We start from the raw sequence: 13,838 nt of genomic DNA, 5'->3' as shown, positions 1-13,838 counted from the left end.
CACCTTCTAACTTCATTAAAGCTCTAACATTATAGGTAATGATACAACCTCATTGAAGATAGAAACAGTTTTGGATTCTTCACCCAAGTCAGCAAGCATGTCAGCAGAGTTGTTTCCTTCCCTCAAGGTGTGGCAAAAGACATAGTTACGATCCTTAGTCATGGTTTGAATCTGCTCAATAATATCATTGAATCTCCAGGGTGGTTTCCTGATTCTTTTGATCAAGTTTAGAATAATCGTCGAGTCAGATTCGACTATAACATTTGTGAGGCCCATTGTAATACACATTTTGATGCCTCGCCTCATAGCTTTAGCTTCCGCAATATTGCAACTACAATCTCCATAGAATTCTGCAAAAGCACCCATTAACACACCATTGTGATCTCTGATAAGACCACCACCACCTGCCGAGCCTGGATTACCCTTGTTGCAACCATCAGTATTGAGTTTAAACCAGTTTGTTGGAGGTTTATGCCAATATGCGATCTGACAATGGATAGCATGGGAGAGCTTCTCAATTTTACTGTAAGTATCATGCCACATGTTTGTCAATTGCAAATCTGGGAAACTCGTATGGATAAGCATATTTATCATCTTGATCATTTGCTGGATGATGAAGCAATGTGACATGTGCTTTTTGTCAAACCTAGCCGAACATCTGTTCTTCCAAATCTGCCAACATATGATTGAAGGAAGGCATTGAAGTACTGCCTTATGGACTTCATTTTTGGGCTTAGTCAACCACCAACTCATAACTCTCTGTCTTACCTGGCCTTGGACCAACCTGATACCACAAGAGTTACAGAAGAAAGACCATACTAAGTTGGCAATATGACTTTCACTGAGGAGGTGGTCAGTGGATTCCTCATAGTGGTTAGTGAAGCAACAGTTACATATGGAGGCAATATTTACCACATATCGTTTAATAGCAACATCAGTTGCTACCTTATCCAAAAGGACTCTAGACATAAAAAGGGAGACTTTAAAAGGAAGCTTTTTATGCCAAACAGTAATACCTGTAAGAGTAGTTCCTCACTTAGATCTCAGTGTGTGCCATGCAGATTTACAAGAAAATTCCCCTGAAGGATCTGGGGTCCAAATGGGTCTGTCTTCTCTATTGCTGTTGAAAGGGATGGTTTTGATGGAATAGACTACGTGCAAAGGGAGAATTCTCATCAATTTACTCTGATTCCAATCATCATGAAGGTAGAACTCCTTTACCATAATAGGAGTCCTGCTATTTTGAACCAGATGAGCTAGAGGTCCAAAGTCGGTCCAAGAGTCCCACCAGAATGATATTTCCCCCCTTCCAAGCCTCCATGAAATATAAGGTTCCACTTTGTCTTTTATGTCCATCATTCTTCTCCAAGTATGAGATTGGCCGGGAACTTTCTTTCTTGCAACAGGATGGAACCTTTTACAATATTTAGCTTCGAGAAAGTCTCTAAGAAGAGAATTTTGAGTTCTGAATTGCCACCATAACTTAGCAAAGAAGGCATCACATGTGTCTGTGAGAGATCTGAAGCCAACTTCCCCTTCCTCTATTGGACAACACATGTCTTTCCAAGCAAGTGCTTCTTTTTCTTATTACCATCCATACCCCAGAAGAAGTTGGAGATGATCTTCTCAATCTGGTAGAAAGTCGTCTTAGGCGGGTGAACTGCTAATAGGATATGGAGTGGGATAGCATGCAAAACAGATTTGATAAGAACGACTTTGCCACCATAGGATAGGAATTTACCTTGTCAGCCTTGGAGTCATTTTGCTATGTTAGCCACCATGTTGTTGAAGTAAACGATTTTTTTTCTCCCTATGTAGATAGGACATCCTAAATATTGCATTGGAAACTTGCAATTCTTGAAACTAGTGGTCTGCATTTGGTTGATTCTTGGATCATCATCTTTGAAATTGACATAGAAACCAGATTTAGACTTATTTACTAATTGTCCTGAGATCTTTTCATAGGTCTCCATCTTGTCCATCATCATCTTCAAGGATTCCGGATCAGCTGAGGAAAACAAAATTGTATCATCAGCATAGCATAGATGAGATATAATAGGACTATAATTATCTATCGAAAGTGGGATAAAATCGTGATTGTTTAAAGATTCCATTAATCTCGATAGAAGTTCAGCCCCAATAAGAAAGAGAGAAAGAGATAGAGGATCCCCTTGTCTTAAACCCCTAGTAGAATTGAAAAATCCATGTCTACTTCCATTGATATTTACAGAGTACCAGACATTAGAAATAAGTCTCCAAATAATATCAATCCAGATTTCATTGAACCCAAAGTGCCTCATAATATTGCACAAGTATTCCCATGAGACTCTGTCATATGCTTTAGTCATGTCTACTTTTAAAACCACATTCCCATGTATGGAGGGCTTTGTAATATTATGGACCATATCTTGAGCCATCATAATATTTTCAGTTATGGATCTCCCCTTAATGAAACCTATTTGATAAGGAGAGATCAGCTTGTTCATGAGGGGGCTTAGCCTTTGATTCACTAGGCTAGAGATAATTTTGCAGGAGAAGTTGCTAAGGCTAATAGGCCTTAATTCATTGAAAGCTTGAGGGTTATCCACTTTAGGAATGAGGATCAGGCAGGTGTGAGTAATTGCCTTTGGAATTTGGTTACCTGCAAAGAAATCAGAAACCACTAGTAATAGGTCCTCCTTAATAATGTCCCAACATGACTAATAAAATTTCCCAGAGAGCCCATCTGGTCTGGGTGCACTGGATGGGCTCAAGGAGAATACAACTGCTTTCAATTCCTCCATAGTAGGATTAGCAGTGAGATCTGCATTGTCCATTTCGTTAATTACTTTAGGTATACAATTAAGAATAGAGAAATTGGAGTCAGTATATTCTCTAGTAAATTGATTCTGAAAAAAGGATACAGCTTCATTGGCAATATGATCATCTCCTTCAATCCAATTGTCATCATTAAGTATGATATTCTTGATAGTTGATCACGCCCAACTCTAGTCCTAAAAAGGATAAGCGGTCGCTGCAAATATAATCCGGTCTAAAAGTCCGGAGTCGAATCTCACAGAGAACTAAGGCTTAGCTATATCTGTTTAATATCACTAAAAAGACAAGTTTGAACAATTTTCTAAATTATAAAGATTGAGATTTATATTTCAAACTAATTAACTAGCAAATACTAGAAAGCGGTAAAATTATCAATTAACGAGACAAAGGGTTGGAGACTAAATTAAGGAGATCTAGAGTTATGATTTCCCCAATTATCGGAATCCTTCTAGCTATGTTCCCTACAATTTTACCAATGTATTCTCTACCGATTGTAAGTACTTTGGTTGTCGTAATTCTCTCTCGAGCAACTACCACAATTTACTAGATGTATTCTCTCGAACTACACTAGCTGACATTAATTCACTGCTCACTACGATCGCACCAAGGTTTCGTTATCTCTATTCCCGCCTTTAAACCCTCTGTATTGATCTCTTACATACGTTAGGAGTGATGTTGTTCAACAACTACCTAAATTTGTATCCTTTCTCAAGTAATACATAATAAATAGGCACAATCAATCGATGGCCATTCAATCAATAATAATAAACACGTAGTTGAACAAGTAGAGAAATTCAACGGCTCAATTATATAAAAACATAACAAGAATTTATCCTACAAAAGGTTCCATCAAAACCCTAGATAACAAATTAGCTATTCATAATAGTATGTAAAACTACAATATTAAAAATCATAACCAACAATGAAAAATAGGAAGAGGAAGGAAAAACTCGTTGAAGAATTCTCCGCCTTGCTCCCAGTTCTTGACTCCTTAGGTCGAATCCCCGGTCTCCTTAGCCTCCTTAGGTCTAAATTATGTCAAAAGTGTGTCAAAAATTGGTCTCCTCCCTTAAAATACCATTTTTCCATGTATATATACCAAGTAGGGTGAGGCCCAAGCTATTATACCTTCTCCTACGCGAAAAAGGACAATTTTTTCACGTCTGGACAGCCGCGGCCGCGGTAAACCGCGGTACGACCGCGGTATATGGCAGGTATACTGCCTCAGCCCGTCTCAGGTCCGCGGCCGCGGTTTCGACTGCGTTTTTCACCCTGTTCCGTTTAAAATTTGGAAAAACATAAAAGTTGTAGCCCTTTGAGTTAGCTTTTCAACCATATATTGTGGAGCCCAAATGGAGTTCTGAGCAAAAAGTTATGTGCATTTTACTAAACAGTGCGCAATATGCCTACTCGATTCTTCGTTTTGTTGCTCTATCATCCGTTGATCCCCGAATATGATCCCAGCTTAATTCCTTGGGCTTTTACTCAGGCTTCAAAGCTCCAAATCACTTGAATTCATTCCATAACATCTATATAGCTCGGAATCACTCCTACAAGGCATAAAACACACCGTTAGTGCAAAACACTAGCGATTAAAGCGCAAACTCAACTAAAGTGCAATAAATTAGAGTGTGATAATCGACTAAAATACGTAACTATATCCTATCATCAATAGTCAACCTCTTCCTTCTGCCCTTGATAATGGAGTGAAAGAATTTACAATTAACTTCCCCTTCCACAAACCATTTGATCCCAGATTTTTGCTTCCATATAGATTCTTCATTTTTATAGGCCCTGATAAGGAGAGCATTAATACGGTTAAGCTCGGCTCTATTGTACTCATTGTTGTTTGTAATGATCTTATGCTCCAATTCCTCCACCTTATTCTCCAGATCTTTGACATTGTCAAAAATATATCCAATAGATGTCTTAGACCAGTGGGATAGGCACTTGCAAGTATTTTTAAGTTTCAGATGGAATTTCCACATAGGGGAGCCGTGAACCTCTATATCCCATGCTTGTTTTACCACCTAAAACCTACTTCGTTAGTCCAGAAGTCTAAGAATCTGAAATATTTGGTGGCAGGTTGGGATGTGTTCTTAGCAATGGTAAGGAGGGGGGAATGGTCGGATCCTGTTCTGATCAAGTGATTAACACTAGTAGAATCATAATTGTTCATCCAATCTTGGTTCACCAGCACCCTATCAAGCCTTTTCCAAATTCTCTTGTTAGGAGCCCACCCATTGCACCATGTGAATTGTGAGCCTGAGAAGCCCGGGTCAATGAGATCACAGTCCATGATGAACTGTATCATAGGCATGCTCTTGGACATTCGATGAAGGTTGCCGCCCTGTTTTTCACTTGGATCAATAATACAGTTAAAGTCGCATGCAATATACCAAGGTATCTTGTAGTTCTGAGAGATATCCCTTAGGTTATTCCATAGTCGTTCTTTCCAATATACCACGGAAAGTTCCAACATAATATGCGGGATTATGGAGCTCCTGCATATAAACTTCCAGCATATTATGATAGAACTCCTACACATTATAAAATTCCAGAATATTTTCGGATTTTTTAAGAGAATTTTTGTTCAGATTTTATTTTTACAAGAAAAGTGGCTAAATTTCGATTACTTTTGAAATTCTGGCTATTTTTTATTATCAGTTGTAAATATAGCTATTTCTGAACTTCCCCGTTTTTACAAGGAAAAAAGTATTATTTTTTTGGAGAAAAATATAATTAAAAGTACTTTTTAAAAGTTTAGTTAAACACTAGCCAAACACAAATTGTTTCTCACCAAAAGTACTTTTAAGAAAATACTTTTCAAAATAAGCTGATTTTAGAAGCACGATCAAACATGCTATTAGTTTTGTACTATATTGCTCTTCTCCACAAAGATGGTAAAAATAAAACAAGAGATCGGTAAATAAAATATAATGAGACTATTTTTTTCCATTTATTTTATGAAATAATATTTGATAAGATAAGAAATTTTTAAAAAATTAACAAGCTAAACATATGTAAAGTACCTAAATTTGTTTTTATTACCAACTATTGAATGAGTTGTGCTAAGACTTATACATGTCCTTTTTTATTTTTCTCTCCTCATATTTATATGGTGTGTGCCTCAACAAATCATATCATTTAAGGGTATTGACCAAAATGGAAAGTATGCTACAGAATGGTCTAAAAAATTATATAACATTTGGCTTCTAGTATAAAACTATGTATTGATAATGCACAATTAATTAAACATTACTAATACAAAAGGCATGATTTGTATAAAATTTCTGCATAATAATAAATACAATATCTGGTTTCTTGTGTGAAACTAATTATTAGTACCAACATATTGTAAGTCGAAACATATGTACTGTATTATTTTATGTTGGATAGAACGTAGAAAATAAAGAAATTGAGATGTCTCTAGTTGTAAAGTAACATATAAGCTCATAACACATTGTTTGCTTTCTTATTCTACAAGGTGCAACAATATAAAACTACACTAGAGATAATTTTATTGGCAATTTTATTAGGCAATGTTAAGGGGAAAACCCATAACTATGAACTCTCTTAAAAAAGAACTAGAGATATAAAAAAGGAATTTAGCAAACCAAGGTACAAGTACTAAGGCACAAGGTATAATCCTCATAAAGAATACATAGTTTTGTCTACAGACCGATCTTTAGAAAAGCTAAAGTTGGGCAAAGGGCAGCCTAGTGCATAAAGCATCACGCGTTTATGCAGGGTCCATGAAGGGCCGCACTCCGAGGGAGTCATATTTGTCTCCAGAAAAAAAAGAGTTGCAATACAAACAAGTAGGATTAAATTGAATTCCCTATAAGAATGAATGTCTTCAACTGGGAACTCCATTTACATGGAAATAATATTTTTATCTATACAATGAATTCAAACCAATATATGAATGCAAATTCTAATATAACTAATGTAAACTGTAAAGCATTATTAAGGTGTAACAATCTTGAATCTCCCCGCGGCCTTTACTTCATAATTTCCAACTGCAACCAGAAATATGCCAGTCGAGGGGAAAGAACAGCGCGATTATATGGTTATTATTCTACAGATTTTCACTTGTTTGTTCTCAAGTAGACAGAGGAACCTGCAGGTTTTAGCTTGGCATTGGTTTGTTCTCCAAAAAAGATCTCAATAGAATGAAAGCTTGACGAGGGCGATGAAGTGGCACCTCGTGCCCTGCCCCTGTTACAGTTACTAGAGTCAACCCTTTGTATACTTGGCTCCATCCTCCAACCTATTCATAGAATAACGACAAGGACAAACGAAAGCATGAATTTTCGATAGAGCAGAGGAAAAGATGCAAGGTTACCGAGAAGAAAACAGTTTGCATGTACATTTAATGTTTCCATCTCAGTTAGGACTGACCTTTTTATTGTCATACCAAGGGTACCAGTTGGTGATAGTTGGAAGCTTCAAAGCATCTATAGAATATCGAGTTGCGGTTACAGGAACAACTGAATCAGTATCCCCACTGCAAAGAAAGACAAATGTTTTTGGGAAAATCAGGTTCTGATTCGAATAAGCTAAAAACGCAGATGTGATCACATTTTGCTGTGCTTTCTTAATGAGACATTTATGCATAAACCAGGATTCAAGATGACACAAACTTATCAGTTCATTCTATGTTTCCAGTTCACTTTATGTGAAAAGCCAAATGAATGTATCTTAGGTCTAGGCTGAAAAAGGCTCCGGTCTTATGCCAGAATAGTACATTTCCTGTGCTAACAATGTAACTAACATAAATTAGCTAAATATAATGTGTAAAGATAGATATCATTCCGATTTTCTCTTTTGAGGTACCTTTGTTAGCCAAAAAGTAGGAGGCTCATAATTGAACTTGACACTTTATTAGTACATCATTTTGTGAATTCTGCAAACGACATAAAGCAGAAAAGGAAGAAATACTGCAACTACTAGGAATCCATTAGAGCATAACATCCCAGTTATGCAATCCAGTTCTTTCAACACTGTCTCAACCTCACCACACATCCCAACTATCCTCTCGCCCGGGGGATGGGGAAAAAAGGGAAAAAAGAGCCATATTCAGTTAGAATTAATAGGGACTTCAGTCTCCTATAATCTGTTTTCACATCATTTACCAAGCGCACACCATAAACAACCTCACCATGCATCATTGCTAGTTGCTATGATTAACAAGCCACATCCAAAATGAGTCTTCATATTGGTTAATTATAGTACTTTACCATATTGAACCTTATCCCTATAAAGGAGTAACTGAAATAATGCAGTCTTCCTCATTAGCACAGCAACTCTTAGCATAAAAATTCTCAAACATCAACTTTGCTTACAAACATCTTGTCTTGCTCAAGATTAGGAAATAGTTCAACAGCTTTACTTGGGAAGAAACGGCAATTGCACTTAAATCAAGGATCACTTAGTATAACCTTTCCACTAGCTGCCTATTAACTTAAATTCCAGACTACTTTGATGATAGGTACATGTGTAAATATCTCTTCTATGAGATACAAGAAGAATAAATCCCCTCACTTCCAATTACAGATATTTAAATGATATTGAAATAAGTGCTCCAAAATTGAAAATGAGGTCCAATAACACGATGATAATCGAGGGGAAAACGAAGATTTTCGAAAGGAGGAGTGACTTAGCCTACCTGAATACCCATATCCTGAGACCAGCTGCAATCAGCTCTTGGTAGATGGGAAGCATTGACAGAGGAGAATCGGCCCAGTAGTTACCAACAATATCACTGGAAACCAAAAACAATCCAAAATTAAATGTTATCAACAAGTTTGAAGACAGGAAACTTGAAACTTCCAAAGTTTTTCAACAAACCTGCATGTTTTCCAAGGATAGGCAACCTTAGTTACATTAGCGTGGAACGCCTTTTGTACCTCTGGGAGATTAAAATAAACTTCAGAATACCTCTCGGTACATGGGTCATATGCTCTGGACATCCATGGCTACATGTTTGAAACAGGAGAAGAAGTTTAAAAACTTGAATGCACAAGAATTAATAATAGAGAAGATTGATAAATAAATGCAGGACTTCAGAACTACCAAAATGACTTAAATTATCAAGATTAGATGTACAATAATAGATGGTGAAATCCAGAAAAATAAAAAAAATTCACACTTAAATAGGTGTGAAAACATATCTTAGTAAATAAAAATCTGAAACATGTAATCAGAAATAAACTAGGGTCAACTAGAACTTGTTTTAGAAACACGAACAAAGATAGAAGGATTACTAGTTAAGAAAGGAGATTTAATGGTAATTGATGTCATCAAGACGGGTTTCCTTGCAGATGACGCGCTTGTTTTGCAGGTCTAAAGAATTAGTAATTGGTTTGTGATTTTACTGTGTGAAAACAGCCACCGAAAAGGAATAAAGTAAACAGAAATCTACAATAGCTTCACAATATGCTGGCAGCTTCTAACACAGTTTGACAGTTTAAAAAAACAGATTTTTTTCTGTTTTTCCTTTTCGTTTTGAAGGGGGGAGGAGGGTGTAGATGAGGATGGATGTTTATGATATAGCAAATTCCACAGGTTTGACTTCGTAACTCATCTGTCTATTTGAGGGTGGTAACATAAAAGATGCAAGTTTGTTTACTAAACGATATTAAGCTTTCTTTCTATGAACAAATATCACAGATAGACCACTTGGAGACATAAAAGACACTACATACCGGCTAAATTTAGAGTCGTTTAGTGGCACTGTCTCACTTACTAAAAAAGGGATCATCATACACTCACTGCACAAGAAAAATACTTGAAGTCTTGCATTCTCTCTCTCACGCATGACCAGACAAATATCCAGATGAAAATACAAGCACCTAGATAGTATAACATTCAGCACCTCTGAACCGTCAAAAATGCAATGTCCAGTTTAACTTAACAGTTGGCAGCTACCAGCACAAAACATTGATCCACTGAGAAAGGGATCTATTTCATAAGGAGACATTACTTTGATAGATGCATATATTTTGACAAAGGATTAAGAACTTCAAATTTTCACAAGGTGAAAAAGAAAAGGGTAGTTATGCTTTCTGATCTTTGTTAGTCATCTTTAAGGATGTAAGATTTTTGTAAAGCTAACCACTTGCCAAGTCAAGGGTTCGAGTCGTGGAATCAGCCACTAACGCTTGCGTCATGGTAGGCTGCGTATATTAGACCCCTTGGGATGCAACCCTTCCCCAGACCTTGCGTGAACGCGGGATGCTTTGTGTACCGGGCTGCCCTTTTTAACCACTTGCCAAGTCCGGCACCAGAAAGAGGGTTATACTTCAGATTGAGTTATCAATTCTAACTTCTAAGTATGCAAACTTTCAACCATATAGTCTAAAACTCCAATTTTTCACATGGCAGGAACTCATCTGTCTTTGTGATTCTTTTTAAGCATGTAATGTTTTTCCAGTCATTTTAGCAAACTAAAGATTTGCAAGTGTACTCAGAACCAAGTCAGCCTTATCACAAGTAGTCTAACTCCTTATTCTTTTCCATCCTTAATTTATCGTTCTACAATCACCTATATTTGCCATTGATAAGTGGAGTGAGAAGAGAGCATCAGATAAAGACTCACATAATGACCCCTTAGGTTGAGCCGAAGGGATGAAGTACTAGCACAAGGACGAGTATATATGCTATAAGGGTCGATATTTCCCTGCTCTTGTTCGGCAAGAAGAAGAGCTTTAGTGCAATCAGTGGAAGGATGTTCAGAAGATCCTTTATCACATGTTATCTGGAGAAGCTTGTAGGTAGAATCCGAAATCAAGCCATGGGTCCACCAGTACTCGAACGTGCCAATATAGTCATGGTAATCATCGGTAACAGCATTCCCCACCTAAAAAGTACAGTCAGAGAAATAGACCTTGATAAAAACAGACTGTAACTTAGCATTGCATTCAACGTTAAAATTTCACTACTACTACCATAAAGCCCTTGAAATTAATAACCGGGTTCTTGATTCCCTTGTTCCTTCGGTAGACAAGTTGAGATAGCTGTGGAACATAATGCCCTAAACATATACAAGAAAAAAGAAATTAGTATCTTATGATACTCAGAGGCGGATGTAGCACTCGTGCGCCGGGTTCATCTGAACTCAGTACTTTCGGCACGAAACATAAATTTACGCGTAAAAATTCACTAAAATTGCAACAAATAGTAGGTCTGAACCCATAATTTAAGAATACAACGGGTTCAATACTAAGAAACTTAAAGGTTAAATTCATAGAACTTAAAATACTAAATCGCCTCTGATGATACTAGGTGTTGGCAAAATATGTATAAGCAACCAGTCAGATTGACAAAGATAAATGTTACTACAGTCAATCCTCTCTATAACAACATCGTTTGTTCCGGATATTTTTGGTTTTATAGCGAATTGCTGTTATAGAGAACATATATTATAACAAAACATGACATTTGGTTCCGAAAAAACTTGGCTTTTATAATGAAGTGTTGTTATATAAGGATGTTGTTATAGAGAGGTCCACTGTAGTAAGTAATGTGTTATGAATAATTACCTGCATAACTTTCTCCAGCAATGTAAAATTCTCTATGCTTGTACTGAGGAAACCTTTCGAACCACTTGACGAGAAACTGGTACGTATCTTCAGCTACAAATCAAAACGCCAGGGTTCAACATTTCAGCTTAAACAACATAACTACTATGAATCCTCAATATTTCTCACATTGAAAGCACATACATAATATTCAAACATTCAATTACTAAATTATCGTTACCTGTTCTTTGATCACCCGCATTATACAAATCTGAGGAAGTATTCGTATACGAAAATCCAACCCCAGCTGGTGATTCAAGAAAAAGCAAATTTGCCACTGCACATAATAACACAAGTTCATCAGAAAAATTCAAGAAAAACAGAATTTAAAACAAAAAATTGTTAAAATCTGCTACATACAATTGTTCCAGGAGTATGGATTCAAGTAAAGTGTCTTCCCATCAGAATTAATATGAAACGGACCGATTTCTTCAGCAGCTCCATAAGCTACTGAAGAACAACCTGGCCCTCCATTTAGCCATAAAATTAGTGGCCTTTTCTCAGGATTTCTACTCACTGGTGACTCAATTAACCAGTAAAACAATGCTCTTCCAGCTTGTTCATTTACAGTAACATAACCTGAATACTGATTGAATTCTACATTTGCTGGTTGACCAGGCAAATAAGTAATTTTATCCCTCAATTGTTCTACATTTATGGAACAATAACAACTACCCAAAAACAACAATGACAAGCAAATTACAAAGGGGGAAATTTTCTCCATTAATTGAATCAAAACACAGAAAATATGAATAGGCACAGAATAAAGTTGGGATCTTTTTCAAGAATTATGTACAGGGGGGGGCTAAAATGTTTTTGCACATGAGTACAATTCTTGAATTTATACAGATAATAAGGTGATGTAGTAACAAATACAGTGAAAAACAAAGGACAAAAACACAATGTTTTTTTTCAAGAAAATAATGAGACAAGGAGAAAGACAATAGTACTATTGGACAGTTAGCAAATGAAAATGACACCAAGGTGTACTACACACCAAAATGAGGAATACCCAGATGCACAGATCTCTAAAATAATTCTTGGAATTATAGTTAAGTAGTTGGAGATTTGATCTAAAAGATTCCTACATAATGAAGTTAAGACATTTTTTAAAACCAATTTATTTGCTGACTTGTGACCACAGAAAGTGGACTATTTTAGTCGTACTCACTGCTGAATTTATCCTTTTCTACTATTACTAAATATCCTCCTTTTGATTGATGGTTTCTTCATAATTTTTTTTTTTTTAATTTTTCATTATTGTGCGCCGACTAATTTAGATTGGCACTGTATAAGGTCACTAAAGTGGGAAGCATTCCAACCATAATATTTTCCATTCCCAGAGGCTCATACATGAGATTGCTATCGTATCATTAAATCCGTCGTTATTTAAAGACAAAAAATACCATTTTATATGATGATCGATTTGGTGTGGTCGCATCGTTACCTTTTTTTTCCCTCTCATATTGCCCTTTCTTATTATTAAATAATATTATTTTATTTTTTATCCTACTTATATAATAATTCTACCGCGTACCTTACTTTTTCTTTGTAATATTGCAAGATTATTATTCATATTGCTGGTATATGACATCATAATAATGTAATTTATCCAAACATTGTATGCATCAAAACGATACAACATAATATAATATAATATAATATAATACAACACAATATGATACGATGCATAACTACCAACTAAATAAGTTGTAAGGGGAGGTATCATATTTATTCCGCCATAACCTTTGGTGGTTCGGCACAACTATTCTAAGAATAATACTAGTTTTTCACATTTAAGAAAAAATAATTTAAAATCTTGTATTATCAAAGGCAAATTTAAGATTTTAACTTGATTTGTTTCGATGTTCTTAGCACTAAAAATATAGTACTTTTAGAATTATAGGTTTGGATCATATATTTGTTAAATATTTTATGCGTTTTCACATAAAAATTAAACTTTGGACAAGCGAATACCAAATCATTGGATGACATTACATTTTACCTTAAATTAAATTAGAATAGTCACACAAAATTTTATGACGATTAAGACAAACAAAATTTAATTCATTAATTCCTATATTTCACGTCAGTCAAATTTATGTCACATAAATTAGAATGAAAGAAATACTAACCCATCAATAAAATCGAAATGAAAATCATAAAAAATAATATTTGTGTGTGAATTAGAGCTGTACTTACATTCTAATTCCCTTCTTTTTCACATAACCCCACTATTGGGTCCCGGAAAGTAGGGAACAGTATTTATTAAGGGATATACGTTTTCTCGATTTCTTACGATATAAAGAATAATAAATAAAGATTTTCTGACGTTACAAAAAATAAAAAATATTTAACTATATAAAAAATATTTTCTTACGTTAGCAACTTTTGGAGCAATTGACCAAAAAGGTAAGAGGAGCACATGGGATTTTT

At 35.7% G+C, this 13,838-nt stretch overlaps 1 protein-coding gene across 1 annotated transcript; it reads right to left on the bottom strand.

The window, feature by feature from the left end:
• Window positions 1-6,424: 6,424 nt before the first annotated feature.
• LOC109211789 (serine carboxypeptidase-like 27) lies at window positions 6,425-12,537 on the bottom strand. The gene is made up of 9 exons (XM_019375365.1): window positions 11,763-12,537; window positions 11,584-11,679; window positions 11,364-11,456; window positions 10,770-10,855; window positions 10,421-10,681; window positions 8,671-8,798; window positions 8,489-8,584; window positions 7,222-7,327; window positions 6,425-7,090 (listed from the first exon to the last, which is right to left on the bottom strand). Exons 1-9 carry the CDS (start codon window positions 12,124-12,126, stop codon window positions 6,950-6,952), a joined length of 1,371 nt encoding a protein of 456 aa, XP_019230910.1. The 5' UTR covers window positions 12,127-12,537; the 3' UTR covers window positions 6,425-6,949.
• Window positions 12,538-13,838: the final 1,301 nt, after the last annotated feature.

The sequence above is a fragment of the Nicotiana attenuata genome, unplaced genomic scaffold (assembly GCF_001879085.1).
Source record: "Nicotiana attenuata strain UT unplaced genomic scaffold, NIATTr2, whole genome shotgun sequence".
In the NCBI taxonomy this organism is placed as follows: domain Eukaryota; kingdom Viridiplantae; phylum Streptophyta; class Magnoliopsida; order Solanales; family Solanaceae; genus Nicotiana; species Nicotiana attenuata.
Note: the sequence above shows the minus strand (reverse complement) of the source record. Positions and strands in the feature narration are given on the sequence as shown.